Raw genomic sequence first — 19,653 nt, forward strand, 5'->3', positions numbered from 1 at the left:
ATTTTTTTCCAAGCTATAAAAAAAAAAAAAAAAAAAAGCATTGGGATGTTTATGCATTGTGAATTAGGAGTAGTATTTTTTACTGGTTATCAAAATTTTAATGGCATTAGCTCTATTTGTAACATGTTTTCATTAAAATGAAAATGTGGAAAGCAATAACATTACTATAGACCCTCATCGGTATCAGTGAGGCTTTATGTTGGTCATGGGATTGCTCGTGTTGTTTCTGTTACAGACCCTGATCAGACAACAGGACAAACCTCTTCTCCCACTGATGTCAAAATAAATTTTGCTGTTGTAATACAGAACATGGATTTAATATGTAGAAGTTGTAAGTAATTCTTTAGCTTTCATTTTATTGAATCTGGTATTTCCTGCCTCTAGGAGTATACTTAGGTATATATAATTCCCATTTGGTGCAGATGTACATGTAAACTGAGACTAAGGAGTGCCAATCTATATGAGAATTTAACCCTTAGTTAACACCTCAAGAAAGGTTGTCAGCAGTACATTTCTCATGAAGGGAAACAGGCTCCTTTAGCCTCCCTCAAAATAGAAACAAATACCACAGTTTGAGTTTCAGATTTGAACCTCGAGGCCCACGATGGATAAAATATAGCAACAGCTCACTTTATTAGCTAATTACAGCTATCTGCAGGTTTAAAATAACATCAGAGTGCTGCTTTGTATCCCCTATTCACACCCCATATCTGAAAAGCCACCACAGTGTTTGCGGAATTGATTCCTGGTTATCAGTAATCTAAATGAAAAGTCAGTCAGATTCCCTGATTTACAGATTATTACAGTAATAGTCTTAAAAAACTCTAAACCATCTAATGCCTGAGCAGCTTCGGCAATTTCACTGCACATATTTAGCAGCACCACAAAAATAGCGCATCAGTTTTATACAACTGCAAAATACTCATCACTAGAAATAAACACTATTGCTGCACTGCTTTTCCATTCCACTTCTCCTTTGCCTTGCGTGGAAAACCAAAGATGACTGTAGGAACAGGGCAAGATCGTCCATTATTTCAGTTAACTCACTTTGATTTATCTTACAAAAATAAACCTGTTAAATCAAAGAGCTCACTTGTAAGTTGTCTTTGGTAAGGCTCTAATCAGTTATCCATTAATGCAGGATAAAGTTGATGAGCCATGAAGCTGACTTTGAAAACCTTTTGATCTTCTCACTCCTGGGCATAATACATAAAGGTGCAGTAGTTCGCTCTATCACGATGGCCTTTGAATTCTGCAGGACAGGAACAATGAAATTTAGATTAGTTTGAACGTGTAGGTGGTGACCTGGGAAACAAATCCCAAGGATGGGAAAAGGGAAGGTACACGGAAAGAGGATTAGACTCCTTCAGATGTTTGAGATGAGTACTTGATCTCAAAACCTGACAATAACGAATGCTGATGCAGAAACTGGCCCCTTGCATTCCTAACGATACAAGAAAATAAGAGGAGAGAAAAGAGATTCAACTCTGATCTCGAAAGAGGACCTAACCTCATTCTTAAATTTGTGGTACGGGGCTTCTCCTTTGGTGGAGGACTAATCCTAACGAACAACAGCCAGTCAGACACATCACCTCTCTTTATTTGTTATCCTTCTGCTTTCTGCTGGCATTTACAGAGTTTATGTTCTTTTTGCTAAAGACTGTTTTTTAAATTTTCTTCTCTAAATCATGGTCCTGGGTGTCTCCAAGGGTATGGGGGTTGGGATCAGGAAGCTCATTTCCCTTTCTCGTTCTTCTGCAATCATATATTCCACACCCTAATTAGCCAGGGGATGTTAAGTTTGGCCTAGGTTTTTGACCTGGGTTTAGAAATGGAAGGTTTCTCATCTTTACGGCCACGGAAGGATTTACTCAGAGCGGCGTGCTCATCAACATGGCAATCAGCACCCAAACGCAGAGAACCCGCTACTCTTATTACACATTAGCAGAAACCCTGTTTTAGGGCCACATCTCTGGGAAGGAAGCAGACAGAAACCCTCCAGGGCCAGGTGGCTGGAGGGACCAGAGCAGGAGCTAAAAAAGACCCCCAAGAAACCGGTGATTTCTCTCAGGAGCAAGACCGGGATCCTTCTGCTGGAGCCACCCGGCAACGCGGCGCTGAGGAAAAGCCACGTTGGTTTAACACCGAGCTGGCCCTGCGCAGGGAAAAAAAAGAAAACTTCTCCCGCAGAGCAAGGCCAGGTGTAACCTGGAATTAATTACACAATTAGGGTGACTGCCGGTGAGGCACCACCTCCACCCCGCTCTCCTTTTGTGTGGAAACCTGAAGGCACCCGGCAGGGTTTTCTCAGCGGGACGACGGGGGGGGGTTGTTGGGGCTTCGGTCGTGTCCCCCCCCCCCCCCCCAGCACCCCGGGGACCGTCCGGGCCCCCTGAGGCGGGCTGTCCGCCCCGCCATCGCCCGCCTTCCCCCGGCGGCGGGGGCGGCCCAGTCCGGCGCTAGGCCGCTGGCTCCGCCCGCACCACATGACTCCGCCGTCGGTAGAAACTTTTCCCGTCCCGCGATTGGAAAATGGCGGCGTAGGAACGGGGGCTCTCGCATCCCCGTCCGGTCCGGCCGCCGCCGCCTTCTGCGGGCTTCCCTTCCCACTCCCCCCCGCCCCCTTCTCCAGCGCCATGACCCGCTGGGTTCCCACCAAAAGGGAGGAAAAATACGGCGTAGGTGAGGACCCCCCCTCCCGACCCCCCCCCCCCCCCCCCTCTCTCTCTCTCTCTTCTCCCCCCCCGCCTGTTGCGCTGCGGGGTGCCCGCGGCGAACCCCCAGCCCCGGGCCTCCCTTCCCCGGCGCCGGTCGCCGAGCTGGGGCGGGCCGGGGGCCGCGCTTCCCCGGGCGAGCAGCGCCCGCCGCTTCCGCGCCGCCTGAGGTAACCTCCTCGGCCGCCCCGCGGGGTCGGACGGCTGTCTGTCCCTCCGTCCGTCCGTCCCTCCCTCCCGAGCCCGGGCCGGGGGGAAGCCGCTCCCCTCGGGGACTCCGGCCGCCTCCCGGCGGGGATTTGCTGAGGGGAAGTTTGGAAGTTGTCTGGAGTCGCCGGGCGACCCGCGTTTGGGTCGTCCTCCTTAGGAAAAAAGTTGCCTTTTTCTTCTTCTCCTCTGTGTTCTTTGCTTCCCCTGTACTACTTTGTGTGAATAGAAGAGGGCTTTGGGTTTTTTTTTTTTTTCTTTTCCTTTCGTTGGCTTCTTTTTTTCCTCCCCTCCCTCCCTCTCTCCCTGATGGCTGCTGAGCAGGATCCGCCTGCGGTGCTGGATCCTCGGTGGGAAGCGCTGCCCTGCACCATGGTGATGCCCGCTGCCTCCTCTCCTCCTGCCCCTCCTCGGGAGAGGGAGGATTTTGGGGCTACCGAGGGAAAAGGCTCTTGGGTTTCGCGGGGAGCGTGATTTTCATACAGAAGAGGGGTTTCCCCTGCGCGCTGCTGTGCGGGGATCCATTTCGTACTCTGCTTCTTCAGTCCCTCTCAGACAGAGGGGGATTGTTCTCTGCCCGTAGTTAAAACATCTCCGTTCTAATTAAACGGAACCAAACCCCCGTGGTTTGGGGCAACGTTGTGCCGAGAAGGGCCCATCTTGATGTTGAGGATGTTTTGGTTTTGATCAAAAGCGGTCTTTGGGGGTTATGGAGAAGAAAACTTTATTGGCATGAGTGAGAGCATTTGTGTTGGGGAAGGAAATAATAAATCTGACTATTCAATTTGGAAATACTAAGTTCAGTGTCTGCCACGGTTCTTGGACTCTACTGGTTGTGAAGAACAACTTAGTTTTCATATGTAGCCACAGCTAAGCCTTGTATAAACAACGTGAGCAGGAGGAAGGGAGTTTCTGGTCGAAGTAGAGCCCAAGTGAATTTTAGGAATTAATTTTAAATTCTCTGTGTACATCCCTAGAAAACGAGAGCATGACTTTTGAATTACTAGCAAATCCTATCTGTCCAGTTACACTGGGTGAGAGCTGTGAGTCATGTCAGCGCTGAGGATGCAGGACAAATATAAGAAAGGAGAAATGCTACAGATGGCAGTTGCTTGTTAAGTTTTCCAAATACCTGCTTTGCGGTGTGGGATGGGTACAGTATTTCTGGAAGACAGTAATGACTAAACCATCACGTAGTATATACTAGTGTTAGAAATCAGTGATACTCGAAAGCAAGTTCCTCTTTTGCAGGAACTCATTCTGCTATTGTGGCAAAGGCGATTGCCCAGACCTGGCTTTCCAGGAGTCGATGTCTTGGAGGTGATTTTGAAAGGGTGAGAGAATAAGAAGTGTGGAATAAAGTATATTTTAAAATATACTTTAAGTATGTTTGGATATCCAGTGTGGGAAATCGTATGTGCAATAAGAGAACTAGACTGAAGTGTAATTTAAGAAAAAAAAAATTGTTTCACAGTTTCAAGAAGGACAAGATTGTGTGCTCAACTGGTGTTTTTGTTTGTGTCCACTGCCCTGGAGAGGGGTTGGTTTTATAATAGGTTTGTTTTTGTAGGATAGTTTGTTTTGTTTTGTTTTGTTTTTTTTTAGTTTTGTTTTCTGTTTTTTTCTCTCTGATCTCTTTAGCTGAGAGGGATGAACCCCCAGCAAAATTAGGGTATTTCTCTGTTGAACTGCAGGGGTGTGAGAGTTGAAAGTCAATGTAGTGTTGCAAGGAGATAAAATCGGATTTAGAGCTAATTGAATGTTGCTACTCACTGGCCTGTGCTATGCTGTTAGATGTCGCTTTGGGAGGGATAGCTGCTTTTTGACGTTGCTGGGTTTCCTCCTGAGGACAATGAATATTCCGTTTGGTTACATGTGTCCTACAGGCCTTTGTGTTGTTAAAAAAAGGTGCTTCTGTACACTGTGAGACTTGTGATGTTTTATTTTTTGCTGCTTATGAAACTTTCAGGTTGTGAAGAATTGATGTAGCAGTTACATAGTCCCAAACAGAAATGGAGAAGGCACTGTTAAGCTGAACATGCTAACATATGAATATTTTTCTTTGTAACTATTTGCCATGACCAGTCCTGGAGACTGACATCGGATTGGTATTGTCTGACGGTGGAACAGAAACACCTGCCTGTGCCCAAACAGGATTGTTAATTGAACTGCCATCTTAGTGACAGGTATATGTAATACACTTAGCGTGTATGTTTTACTAAAGCAGAAATAACAAGAAGGTATCTATTGTTATGGGTTATATTACTTATGTTGCAGTTGTGGGAGCTCAGAATTGTGTGTCTATATATATATATAAGGTGTATATATAAAATATGTAAGTGTATATGTAATATATATACTTTTTTTTCCCTCCTCTTGACTAGTGTGTGCCTGTGCACAGCTAAGCTTTCTTAACACCTCAAGTCCTGAAGATTTGCGGGCTGTGATGCAGTAGGAATAAATTATTGTGACATACCTGTACTGTAACTGTGGTAGGATACAGGTGTGTTAAGAAATGTTCCTCCTGCTCAACCCACTCCACCTTGCATGGTGGGGTTCGAAGATGATGCTGGATGTCCAGCATACATGTAAACTAAACTTACTGCCTTAAAATGAGGAGTGCTGCCGCATAGTGCAGAGGCATTATCTCAGCAGGCAGTTGTGAGTGTGACTCAGCTCCGCTTCCTGAGAGAATTTAGGGCTCTGCGTGTGGGGAGGTTGGATGAGGAATGGGTGTGGATATAATGGGATAATACAGTTATAACATACGGGGAACCATCTGTAACAGGAAAACCATCAGCTTAATTGAAGTAGCTTTTCTCCTCTCCCAATGCTGTGTATCCTTCTCCTTCATCTCAGTGCCTAGCTCTGTATTTCATCTCTTGCCCCAAGCTGGTGGGGAGGCATGTTTTTGCATTGAGATGGCCACGTGGGTGTACGGCTTCCTCAGTAGGGACATTAGAGGCTTTCGGAGAGCCCCAGAGGCTGCTTATGTCTGCCACATAACCTTGGTGTCCCAAGCGGCTGCTGAGTGTGGCTGCTCAGTCTCGCATTTCCTACTTTGTGTGATGCAAAAATTGTAATTTTGGTGTTCTTCCTTATGCCAGTGGAGAGGAGATGTAATGAGCTGCTTTAGAAAGTCTGTGAGCCTGAATAGCGCTTCTGAGATAACATAAAGTGGCTCTAGTACCTTCCAAATCCTCTTGACTTCTACTTTTACTTGACCCTTTTCCTTTGGGCTTAAAACTGCAGCAAGAGGTAAAACTGGCGCTACTATGGTTACTACAAATTTCATATTTAAAAAGCCTTTGTGTTCAAAAGTATGTGCAGTTATGGAGTAATTAGACCACCACTGTGATAGTTTAATCTGTTTGGTTTTTTCTTTTTTCTTCTTTTAATAAATGGGGAAATAGAAAAATAGTACCATGTGTGTCAGTGCGTGGTTGCATGTAGAAGGAGAACTTCCTGGCCAGAGGGCTTATGCTGCCTGAGATCCTGTTAATTTTCAGGATGCTGACTCTACTTTCCTCTGCTACTCCTAATGAGTCACTGGAAAACATGGATAGTTGTGCCCTTACCATGATCAGTAAGCCAATGCGGGCTCTGTCGGGCAGGCAAGGTGCTCCTGGCTTTGGGCAGCCTCATAAATTCAAAGCCTTGGTGAAGAAAGGGCTGGATTTCTGTATGGGGAGCTGCACTGTGTTATTACTTCACGACAGCACGTGATGCCTGGGTAGGTGCTTCCTCATGGCATGTATTAGGTCAAAGATAATGTATATGTCAAGGACACTAGCATTTTAAAAATAGTCTGTACTTCTGTGGCTGTGTACGTAACAATTGTTGCACTTCTACGGCACATGTAGGTGTGCTCAAGCTTTCCTTTAGGTGGACAGGGTGCTGCAAGTACTTGAGATGGTACCTGTGGTTCTCGGTCTTTAGCTAGTATCATGCAAGCTGCTCAGATGCACTCCATATGGTGTAGGGTGTGCGTCTCCATGTGCATTAGTCTAAAAAACAGCAACAACAAGCAAACAAAAAAACCCAACCCACAAACTAAACCAATTTTACAGTGAGCCACACCGGTTGGGAGTTCCTGTGTTTTTGCTTGTTACTGGTGAGTTTTTGTTGTGTGTCATGACGGGGCAAATAATAACTAGCCTGATTTTAGATGCTTTGAAACACGATGCACTTTGGCCACATTTCAAAGTTAGGGTATTTTAGTGCCTCTCTGAGATTGGGATAGCTTTTCAAAAGGTATATAGAAGTATCTTCAAACCAGGTATGCAGAAATATATGTATTTATTACGAGGGGCGGGCTATAACGAGTTGGTGGACTGAGTGGTGATACAAAGGTCATGATATGTAAGTTTTGCAACGGAGTTCTGCTCTTGTAGGGGGTGTTCGAAAGGGGGATAGGAATTTGGTAAGAGCAGTGCCATTGAAAGCACAGGAGCTCCTATGGCCAAGCACTACTACTTTGCTGCTTCTGCTCGAGGGAGGACTGCAGTGGTTTAGGACAGATTTAAGGCTTTTGTGGAATCCTGGATTTGCAGTCCATAGCTGCAATAAGTGGTGGTGGCACATGAAGACTCTTGTTTACTAAAAGAGTTCATGATCTTGTGCTTGCATATTCATGCCTTAAAGTAGGGAAGAGAACTTTTTTAGGAAATTGGAAAAGATGCATCTTAGTGGTGCATTTTAGGAATGCATCTTAAGAACTTTAGTGATGCTGTGTTGTGAGTAAGGTTTGGAGACATCTCGCAGGACAGGACAGTTACCTTTGTGCTGTTACTGACAGCAGGACTGCGCTCTGGCAAGTCCCAAACCGATGGAGTAAAAATGCCCATGCAGTATATGCTGATGTATTTATCAGTGTATTACCATTTTGAGAAAGCACATGCAGATTCAGTCTCCTAGAGACAACGTACCCTGCTGTACACCCAGATTAGAGTTTTATTTTGTGATATCTGACAATACCTTTTAATTTCCTGCTTGCTGAGGGGATGCATATCTGTAGTCCCTTGTCCCTGGCATCACGTGAAGCAGTGGTAAGGGACTGATAGATGAAGTATACCTCTTCCTAAATGAATGACCTTAATTTGACTGTAGACATGTGCTTGAGTATGCTCAGTTTACTCAGCAGTCACTATTGCTCTCTGTCAATAAATGTTTGTTGCAAGCAACAGATTGGAGAGAGATAAAAATACCAGGTAAGTGGAACAAGTGTTGACTCCTGTTTGCTTTTGTCCAGGTCAGTGACAACATTAGAAACCGGGATTGTTCTGAGAAATGATTCCTGTAGGGGTTTACCAGAAGTACTTTTTTCTTTCTCTCTCATAGAGCGCATACTGACTTCCTATAGGCAGCTGGCTGCCTACAGGCATGATACACAGCATTTATTTAACTTTGCAGAGTAAGTTTTTAGTCAGTTTAGGGATTTTTCAGCTGTTAAGTAACACTTGTTCCTAGAAAATAAAAGGGGACGGGGAATTTTCACAAGACAAGGATTTATATTTTACATCGTATATAAGTATGGAAGTGACAGTAGGACAAGGTCCTGATTTAAGGTTTTTGGTTTGGTATTAATTCAGGGGGAAAACTATTTCTGAATTTCCACCTGAATTTCAGGTAGTACCTAGGTGGGTTTTACAGTTTTCCTCTTTGTCTGTCATTGCCATAAATGCTTCATTTAGGTGCACTAATACGATGTTAGTTTTAGACTGTTTGCCATACTTGGCACACCTTTCTTTGTATTATAAATGCATTTTCCTTTCTGTGTAGGCAAAGCTTTCAGGGAAGAGGAAAGTAAACTGGATGCAACTTAAAAAGTCAAACCAATGTCTCCAGGAAGCCTTTCTGTCAGCTTGCAACTACAGGCATAAGTGTTGCAATAATTTTTCTTTGAAATATTTGTGTTTCTGGAGTCTGTCCAGTATTGGCTGTAGAGCATATGCAGGATACGCTTTGTCTAATCCTTTAGTAGTCCTTCAGGACTGAAATCAATACATCTTGTTAAATACCTGTAGATGTGTCCAACTTTAGATAAATAGCTGAAAGCTGACTTATATTAATGAATTGAAGCTCAAATGAGGAACTAGTGCTAATCCAGTTTTAAAGTATTTACTCTTTTAAAGATGTCAGTCTCACCTCTTCTACCTGCTGCAGTTGTGAAACTTTCACAAAACGTTCAGTGGTGGCTAATCACCGTTTCTATGAAATACATGGGCTGTTCTTCTTCGTGGGCCTTCTTTGACAGGGAGATGGACCACTGAAAAGTTAGCTTTTTTTTTGTAAACTTAAAAACATTTTTCATTCTGTTTTCTGGCCTGTGGTAGATCCCAAGGCTGTTCTGACAATAGCCATTTTCTCAATAATGCTTTAATGAATTCCTTAATGAGTTACTGGAATACTTTCCTCCTTTAGCTTGAGGGCAAAATCAAAATCATGCCCTATCTAAACGAAAAGAATGTTCAAAAAGAGATAATTCTTGTAATTCTGAAACTTTATCTACATTTTCAGGCTGTAGTTGTGAAAACATTTATATATTGTATTATTTATCCTTCCATGTTTATGTAATTTGTGCATTAAATCTGATTTCTGATGTGAAGACTTGTAACACAAGAAGCAGCAGTTGCTGAATTTCAGTTTCATCAGCAAAACATGAAATATCTCTGGAAATATTTTTCCGCTCCATATAGCTTTGTAACTAAACTGAAATAATTACATTGAGAACTATTATGTGTAATCATGTATCCATATACATAACAAAACAAACAGATGGATGAATAACTGAAGTAACTGTTGGCCATGATACTTGAATTTTTTTTAATAATTTTTTTAGCACTGCTGCTTTATTTACGGTACTGTTTATATTAGTTAGTGCTAACCTTTTTATAACATGTTCTCAGAGGTTTGTGGTGGCTGATTTTACCAAAAGGTGTTGGAGTAGCAACATGTCTTTCTGTTACCCAGTAGAAAATACCAGCAATTAAGTGATACAGGATTTGCTGTGTAATTTATGAACACAGATGGAAGTAAAAGTGTACATAATCAGTATATATGCTTGTAGGCACTTGGTTTCTGAAGGCCCTCTGTTCTGTACATCTCTGCTGTTGTAGTAGCTGTGTCACTTTAGCGTTTCTACTACACAAATGAACCAATATCGAGGTTGAAAACTTGCTCGAGCAGGTCCCAAGCTGAGCTAGGTGCAGGGGTTTCGGGAGCACCCTGTAGTAAAGCAGGAGTCCCTGAGGAGTTCCAAGTGTGGAGGGCATCGTTGGTGGCAACGTGGAGAATTGTCTTCCTCGTGGAGGAACCTCGTGGCTTGACGTGGTGAGTTCCTAACCGATGGCCAGCAGAGGTTCCTGGAAGCACAGCTCCTGAGCAGCTTTGAAAAACGTACGTCTGACAGTGCGGGTGGGCGCTTGGGATTTGGGAGAGCACACGAACCGAGAAGTGCCCGAGAGCCTCTTCAAGCATCCAGATGCCTTTTGGTGTTTGTGTTTGCTCTGCCTGCCGCCTTCTTCTCTGAACAAAGCACGGAAGTACTGACATCACTCAATTTGAAGTTGAATGTAATAAAATAACACGTGTTTAGGGAACGTAGCTGAATAGCCTGTGGGTCCCAGGAGGAAGTAACCGATGCCGAATTAATGATGCCGGACTGTACCCAAACCTAAGGGGCAAGGACCTTCAACTGTGCTGTGTTAGAAGAGGGCTTTCAGAATTTCCATACATGGAATAAAAAAAATAAAGTAAAAAAACCCCAAAAACCAGAAGAAATAAGATGGCAAACCCTGGAGCTGGTGGTGGCTGTGGTCCCTGCATAAGACTAAAAGTTGTTGGAAGGGGTCTGGGATACAGGATCATGGAAAGCTCCACTGTTCCCTGTGTCTCCAGGGGCATACCTGCCTGCCTCCCAGCTGATGCTTTAGCCTTTAATGTCCTCCTAATTGTGCCAGCTGGTCTGCAGGAAAAAATGTTGGCCCTAGGGAGTGGTTCAGTGAATGTAGTTGGGTGCTTTTATTGAGGAGTTACTTCTGCTTCAGCATAGTGTGTGTATAGTATTTGTAGCGAAGGCTGCGTATCAGAAATGAAGTGAAATGAAAGCAACTGGTAATGTAAGAAGTATTTCTGTAGTGGACCCTGAAACAGGTAATATCTCAGTGTTCAGCCAGATGGAAGTAGCTGATGATAATTTGACTTTCCAAATCTTGATGCAGATTGGGAGCAATTTAAAAGGATGCTTGCTTTCAAAAAAATCTGCTGTGCATATGACTTCAGTGAACAAATCATGACCCTGAAATGACTGCAGCTTATCAAGGTGGGTGATTTGGAATGTCCTATAAATACTGTCCTCTAAAGGAGGGGTTGCACTGCAGTTTTAATGGCTAAATGGAGATATGACTAAGTGTGTCACTTAAGAGAGTTATAGATAAGGGTCTGTGGGAACCTTTCAAGTTGCTCTTGACTAAATATAAGGTTATTCTCCCCAAAATAAAAGCATATGAATAAAAACTAACATCAAGATGGCAAGAAGTGGAGTTTTTACTTCAATTATTGTTTTTTAAGTAATGGAAAGAGCTAAAAGAGGGTTGTCAGCTTTTGTTTGACTTGCATGGGCCTCCTGTTGGTCAGTGAGTCTGAAGAAGGGACCAGCTGCAGGTGTGACCACCCCCATGCTTATTTCCTCCTTAACTGCTATGGAGACTGTTGTAGTATGGTCAGCTGTGATTCTCTCCGTCCTTGCTTCTGCCTTGCAATACAGCCTGAGTTTGAAAAGCTTGTCCTCTTGGTTTCTTTGTTTTTTCCTGCTGCTTTGGGGTTGCATGTTAACATTTTCGCTGTTTTGTATCAGAACATCCATTGCTCATTCGTAGCTCAAATATATAGAAAATAATGCTTATGCTTAAGCCTATAGTATGCTCTCTCTAATATGAGGTAATGGTGATGTTGCCCAGTGCCTCATCAACCTCCTGCTGTTGTACTGACTCTTGCCTGTTATTTTTTCTTACCACGACTAGTAGGTGTTGTTTGTGTCTCCATCAATCTATAGCCTTCCCGTTGCTTCTTTGAGCAAGAATCTTAGGTGGAGTAGACTTGAGAGACTTTTTTTTTTTTCCTCCCATCTGAGGTTGGTGTGTCCTGTGTTGTGGTTTTGTGGGGGGGGTTTTTTGGTTTGTTTTTTTTTTTTTCTTTTTTTCTTCCTTCTGTGGATTGATCACTGAAGCTTCTGGTGTAAAGGTTAAGTGGTGTAACTAAAACAGTGGTTCTACTGATAGTGTTTTCTGTAAGATGGTTTAAAAAAAAAGTGGTTTGTGGCTTTTTCTTTTTTTAGTTTAGCTTTGGAGGTATTTGGGCTTCCATTTCAAATCAGCATTACTCTGTAGAAGGTATGCCTTTGGCAGTATCTAACTTTGCCTCCTTCCTTGACAGCCTGTCAGAGCAATGCCTCTAGCTGTTGACAATCTGTCTTCCACCTCTGTGTCACCTTGGTCAAGTCTCTTCTGATGCTGCTCGCTAACGGTTGGGCATAATGAAGACAACCTTTTTCTTGTGGACTTCCCAGGAGATGGGCAGCAGTATGCAGAGGAGCAACTCAGAATTCCTCTAAGACTGGGGCTTGCTCACAAACACAGAAGCTGGCATTGACTCCTTTTTAAAATTAATTTAGTGACATATGACAAAGCACTGGGAGGGATTGAAGCAGCAGATAAAGATCCCTTTCCCAGAGTTTTCAGTTATTGAGCTCTTCTGATGAGAAAACAGTTGTTCTTGCTCACAAGTGGCTGGAGATGAGAACAGATATTTTTGTGGTGCAGTGGTATTTCTTAGGCAGTAGTTCCCATAGCGCGTGAGTCAAACGGGACGAAACGGCAACCCCAAACTTTTGATGGAAGGCCAAATATTCTTTTGGTATTTATTATATTACGCTTTGTTTACTTTTATTTCTTGGTTTTGTTCTTGAGTGTTTCACTGTAACTAAGAGTCTGAAAGGATTAAAAAAAGCATTAGATATTTATCTGCATAATACGGACATCTGCAGTTACATTAGATTGGATTGCTTTAATGCTAAGCATTACTGTCCTGGGCTGATCATCCAGGGCTGATAAGGTGCTGACAGATGAGGGAATTTTTGTTAGTGCTAATACAGAATAAAGAATTGGCTAATACAGGCTTGCCTGCTGTAAGGTCTCTGTGTGTGTTTTAAATGCTGATTATGGGAACTGGACTTTGGACTCTGTTTGGTCTGATCTGGTCTCTCCTGCTGAATTGCGCTACTGGGACATTGATGCAGGTAGCACAAGTGCAAGTCTTAATGCGATTATGGCAAAGCCTTCGTTAAACCAGCACCACCTTGCAGTCGTGCCTGCAACATCGATGGGGAGTTACTCATTTAGTCAGCGTATGCTCCCCGCATAATGGGAAGACCGTCCCATTAGCAAGGTTTTATTTGGGGACACCCCCCCCCCCTTTTTTCAAGAAGCAAGTAAGTCTTCGAGGAGTGCCTAAAGTATCTCACTGCAAGCTCTGTGGCGTGGGAATTCTTATTCCTAAAAAATAAAGCAGTGGACTGGATATAGCCAGATAAGCACATTTTAATAAAGACTTGAGAGAGTTACTCAGTTATGGTACTGTTTACATTTTTAGAAGTTTTGTGTGGGTTCAGCTTGTGTTTGATTTTTCTAGTTGAATGCATTCTTGAAATGATTTAGTAACAGATTTTTATCAATAACTTTTGCTGCAAAAGAGGCCTCTTATTTACTGAACTGTCATAACTGAGTGATGTAACTGGTTCAGATTTGTGCTTTAAATACAGAAAGTACAATTTGGGCTTAATGTAACAGTTGCCAGTTTCTGCAGTTAGAGTGCACAAAGGTGAATGTGTTCTTGGCTGAACACTGGAAGATGTTTTAACGCTATTAGGGCTTGAATATCTAAAATATTGTGTAAGCTTTTACAGTCTGGGCGTGATACCATCTATAATGCAGCATGATGATCTGGGAGCTGTTCTTACACCAAGATATAAACTCAAAGATTAGGAGTTCATGTATTATGTTTGTATATAATAGTGTCTTCCATAACATTTACATAAGGAGTGTAGAAAATTCAAAATAGTTTTGCAGAGGGTAAATAGAATAATTGAATACCAGCTCAATTGTTGATAAGAAGGGTAGCATTGAGAAATGACTAAGGAAACTTAGTAAACTGAAATATTGGTGAACATTAGTGAAGCCTTGGGCTCTACCATTGTGTTTCCTTTCTTATTGCATCTGCACATCACAGGCGTTTCTGTTGTTACCTTTGCATGCAGCAGCACAGTCTTGCTCTTCGGACACTAATGGACCAAGAAACACTTTTAAAGTTTACACTGCTTTTTTTCAGACCACTGAAGGCTTCTAATTGAGAGGAGTAAGTTGGATTCCTACAGGAAAATGACACAAGTACTGTCCACTGCTCCACCCTTTCCAACATCCCTCTGGCCTCAGTGTGCAGGCTTTGGAATGGGATGAGAATGTACTAAAAATGAGCTGTTTTTCTGGACATGGGGACTTGAACTGAGTGTACAGTGCTCTAGCTATCATTAGTTTGGCTTTTTTTAATGGTTTTGTTTTGAGGTAGAGGCTCTGAAAGTGCTGAAATGAGTTGAATAATTAAGAAATAACCACTGGTTGTTAGACTAATGGAGTTAGTAAAACTAATTTTTACAGCGGGGAAAACAAATGTTTTAAGGTGAAAGCGGTTGTGGAGGACAGATGCGCTGTCCAGTTTAGCACAAACTTGTGCTACCGGTCAGAGCTTGCCAAATACAAACATTTGAGCAGATTTAGTATCTTCTGTGTTGCTTTGGAAGTCATTACAGGGAAATGGTTCTCCTTAGGCCATTGTTTCCAATGGGGCAGTGCTAGGACCAGCACTGGTCGTCTGCTGTAGCCAGGAGCTGGCTCTTGCCTCCTCTGTTGGCTGGTGCTACCCTGGGCTGCCAGCATGCATGTGCTGTGTGCTAATCCTTACCTCTTTTCAGTGAATAGTTGGGACGATGCTGGGAGGATAACACGCGAAAAAGAAAGAATAGTTAAGATGCTTTCATCTTATAGCACAGGTTAGCAACTTGCTGCTGGGTTAGTGGCACCTTGAACACCCTACTAGCGTCAATATACATGACCATCAGTGGTGTTTTTAAAATAACACTCTCTTCAGGTGATTATGCTTAGGAAGTATGGTGTTATGGCCTTGAGCTATTCTGAATTAACAAGGGTGATTTTGAGGCTCGGAGGAATAAGGGTGGTAGTTACAGGGGTTGCCTTTGATGCATTTCAGTAGGCTGAGGGGTGTGCTAGCAATGGGGAACCAAATTGGTCAGTAGGACAGGACTCAGCGGCTGCTGGCAGAAAGTTCTCATCTGGGAATTTCCCACATTTGTTTGTGGTGGATTATTGGGCTAGATCGACTTTAATTAGACTAGACAAGGCTTTAGAACGATCAAATTAACTCGTGATGAAGTTAAGTGGTGTGACTATAGATTTAGGTTTCTATTGCACAAGAAGATGTGGAGTTCAGTGTCTGTAAGCAGAGCTTTTGGGTGTTCCTCTACTCTGGTTTTCCCCACTTCCCAGAAGTTTGTATATTTGATTTATGGAGAGAGTAAAATATGATGCTGGGTCTTTAAAGACTAGTAATACCGTATCAGTTACGTTTCCTTCTCCTTATTTCTTCCAGAATGAACATAAAAATTAGTATGGGTTCAAAGGATTCCCTTTAGGTGGGAAACAAGGAGTTTGTATGGATACGAGCTCCCTCTGACAGTACCGTAAAGAAACTCCATTGCTAGTGAAGGGAGCTGATGACGAGAGACCGACTCGGCAGCCTGGAGCGAGCTGGACAGTGACTCTTTGTTACGGCTAGCTGCCGAGCCAACTCTGTCACTCTTCTGAAAGCGGCACGAGGCATGTGATTTCTTACTGGTTTGGAGAAAAACAATTTTTCCCTGTTTTTGCAAAATGCCGCTCTTATCTTTTAATGTATTCAGTGCAGTTTGACTCGCTTCCATGGTTACGTTTTTCCATTAATTCTGGTATAAGATACAACTTCAGGAAAAATATAATGTATTTCCAATTTCTGCAATAGCCTAGCTGTTGTGGAAAAGAGAAAGTGTTGGTGGATCAAACTGCGGCTCTTGGGTAATTCTTCTCTCTGACTGGTTACTTCTAAGAAAGCAAAACAAGTTCCTTGGGGATTATTTGACTCTGGAGCTGTGCTCTTTTTCTGTAGTTCTTGCTGTTGGAGACAGCTTGAAGGACTAAGAGACAAAGTGATGGCAAGTAAAAATAAATTGAGTAAGGTTTGATGTATAAAAAAGCCTAAAACTCCTTCTCCTCCGTTCCCTACTCCATAAGCTTTCCTGAGAAAGCAATGGAGGAATTTTGATTTTGTTTTCCCTTGTAGAAATGCCGAGGAGGAAGAACAGTAGGAAATGTAAACTTTTTCTTATCACCCCATTTTCTCCTTGCTCTAGGCTTTTTGCTCTGCGTTCTCAGCTCTATATTGCAGTGAATAGTGTCTTGCAGTGGCCATTTTTTTGCTAACTGTTTCCACAGTAGTATGATAGCAGTTTTATTGTGTTGAACTTGATTTTTATAGTCACTGAAATGACTATTAAAATATAACTGTGACATTAAGCTCACTGCTATAGAAATGCTTAGTAAAAGACACCCTCTTTGCAAAATTATGTTCGGTGCAATAAAGACCTGCAATGGTAAGGGAAGAGCTTGAAGAAGCAGGGGACTGATGCATTAGGCATCTTCAGTTGGAGCTAACATGAGCGCAGCGTGGATCTCTTTAGTTAAAATCCTCATGCAGATATAGCTGGTCTCTGTTCTTGCTGGCTTTTGTGTAGCAGTGGCGAGAAGCTGAAAAAGGTGTTTTCATAAAGGTTGCGCTTCATGCTGTGAAGGATGAAGGTCCTGAGGAACTGGCTCCTCCATGTCCGTCATCCACGACCAGTCTTCTACCCAACCTGTATGAGAAGTGCTGCTCCCAATCACTTGGGAAGCTATATGCCCTACTTCAGCATCAAATTGGAAATGTGTGATTGAGTATTGGTGCCTGTGCTGACTTTGACCATAATTTGTGCTGGTTTAGCCTGGAGCAGTGGATTGGGAAGGACTTAAGGGTTTGCCTGTATTATGCACGTGACTCTAATATAGTCCCTTTCATGAGCTGGTTTTAAGATTGAGCTTGTTGCTTTTGGGGATGTTTTCACCTGCTTCTGTGTTCGGCAGAACAGCTTTGAACTGCACTGCTCTGTTTGGGACCTTCTCCTAAGGCTGTAGTCGGTGTCGGCTGATGTTGATGCTTCGCCCTCCCGTGCTTGGTCACACGCTGCTGCCTTCGCTGCTCTGCCACTGCTGGTTTTCCCCAATCGCTCCGAGTTATTTACGGAGTCGTTGCAGAAAAAAAGCACTGAGGTTTTTGAGCAAGCTGAGCTCCTCGGAACTGTTGGTGGAGGGACGAGGTGGGCGGCAGCGCTGGTGGGAGGGAAGGGGCAGGGACGTGCTGCTGGAGGCACACCAGCCAGGAGTGGGTGTGAGCTGCAGTGCTGCCAGCTTTGGTCACTTATCTCTTGGGGAACCTCTGTCTAATGATACGGCCTGACGCTGACTCACGACCGTTTCATACACACTTGATCCCCTGCCAGCATTGACCGTAAGCTGAGCTAGTTCTTCCTCCCCTCCAGTGTTTAACTCTTTTTTTTTTTCTTTCCTTCCTTCTCATGCCCAGTAGATACCTTGATGCGTTTTATGCGTAGCAATATTGAAGGTTTTGCAAATTTTGCGAAGACTTCAGGTAGGGGCTGTTTAGAATTTCAGTTAATTAATAGCACAGAAGTCCTTTCTTCAGATACACGTTGGTAAGCGTAGTGCTTGCTCAAACACTGTCTTTGCCTTTTTTGAGAACGTTGCTTGTAGGCCCACCATAGCAAGAGCCGAGTTATCACTTCTTAGTGTCCCCCAGTGAAATGTAGGAAATTCAAGGGAGCATCAAAACTCACTTACTTTGTGATTCTGCGTTACCAGAAGACAGATGCCAAGACATCTGCCTCTAGATAATGTTTTCTGTTTGTCTAAATCAGCATCTTGCTTTTTCTACAAAAGCCAGCATTAAGAGCTCGGGGTGGTATGATTCCTTCTTGCATACAATGTGTTTCAGTTAATGGACTTTTTAATATTAAAAATCGATTTGGATGTTCTTGATTGTGCTTCTTGTTAGCTATGCATTATGGCACATTATTAATGCTGTTATAGTCAATGATATCTTTTTTTTTTAACACTGGTTTCAGCTTTATACCCTCAGTACTTAGCAGTGAAGTACTCTGAATACAGATTAAGTAGCAAGAGGGAGGAGGGAGAAAGCTGTTAACAGAGTGAGTTGGCATCTTACTTCATTAGCTCCCTAAAAAGAAAGTATCTGGCTTAAAAGGAGGGAGGAGGAAAAGCAAGAACCTGAACTTGGTCTTGGAAATCTTGCATAGGTCTAGAACTCTTTATTTGTTTTTTTAATTAGTGCAGAAATGACAAGTGTGCATCTTGTTCTGTCCTACTTGAGCTCTGCCTGCAGGATGCAGCAACGGGGTGGTTGCACTTTTGCAAGGCAACATGACTGAAGTTTGGGGATTGCTCTGGATTTTTGAAGTTTCCTCAGCTTATTAATTCATGTTGGGTAGCGATAAGACACCAGATGTGTTGCAAAACATATTGCTCCCCTGTGTTGCCATCTGTTAAAAAACCTGACGTGTCTAGTTATGTTTATAGAGGCCTGGGTGGCCCTTCGCTCTTTCTAAGCTGTGCTGAACGAACAGTGGTGCCGCACCTGTGCTTAGCTTCTCCTCTAAATGCAGAATTTATTCCTGTGTACGTTTACGAGTTCCCTCTTGAGCGTTTTGTCCTCACTGTGGAAGAGGGAAGGCAGGCTGTCATCGCAGGGATTTCAGTTTGAGGCATGCCAGAGTCCAGGTTCAGGATTCTCTCACCCTTGCCAGATGTCCTGTGTAGCTCATGGAGGAGAGGCAGTGCTCCTGGGCTTGTGTGGGAATAGTTTCCAGATCAACCAAGGTGTGTTTCAGGAATTTGCTGCTCATGTGGAGGAGGGGGGGGAAAGGAATGGTCTCCCCTTTATAAGGGAAAACAAGAATAAGTCCTTACTATCTACTTAAACTTGCTGGATTTAGTCTGATCCTGTTGCAGAGATACCTGTGATAAAAGCCATGTTCATGGATTTAATGAATAAGATACAGTGCGTTACTGGGGAGGAGGAACCACGAGCTGTATTTTCTTCGTTAGCCTGGTGGTAACTGTTCAAGTCTAAGAGTTTTTTCAGGCTACTCTTCTTTTAGGAAATTCATCTTTTGTGAATGTTTGGATGACAGAATAACAAGAATATTGAGAAGGAACTGTGAACCAAGCTTGATGAGACCAGGAATGACAAAACACAAGGTGACTTCAGTAAGGCAGGAAGACCTACCCTTGGTTAATACATGCATGAAATAATAGTCTTTAACAAACCTTAGGTGCAACTCCTGACTTACACACTTCTTTTTAATTCTTCCTTCTCCATTAGCCTCAGCTGTAAAAATTGGAAACTTGACTGGGTGAGTAACAGAGGACTAAGGAGTCTCCCTAATACTGAAAGCAACCACTTTCAGAGAAAACAGGGAAAACCTTCATGTTTCTTT

The 19,653-nt window shown here is 43.2% G+C and overlaps 1 protein-coding gene across 3 annotated transcripts in view; it reads left to right on the forward strand.

Annotated features, from left to right (window-relative positions):
• The first annotated feature begins 854 nt into the window (after positions 1 to 854).
• Positions 855 to 19,653, forward strand: part of DOCK1 (dedicator of cytokinesis 1) — a 315,989-nt gene continuing 297,190 nt past the window's right edge. For all 3 annotated transcript variants that reach the window (XM_049809511.1, XM_049809513.1, XM_049809514.1), the window contains exon 1: positions 855 to 2,682. In XM_049809511.1, the coding sequence (XP_049665468.1) occupies positions 2,487 to 2,682 (196 nt within the window). In that variant the 5' untranslated portion in view covers positions 855 to 2,486. The remainder of the gene's footprint in view (positions 2,683 to 19,653) is intronic.

Source organism: Accipiter gentilis, chromosome 9, assembly GCF_929443795.1.
Source record: "Accipiter gentilis chromosome 9, bAccGen1.1, whole genome shotgun sequence".
NCBI lineage: Eukaryota > Metazoa > Chordata > Aves > Accipitriformes > Accipitridae > Astur > Astur gentilis.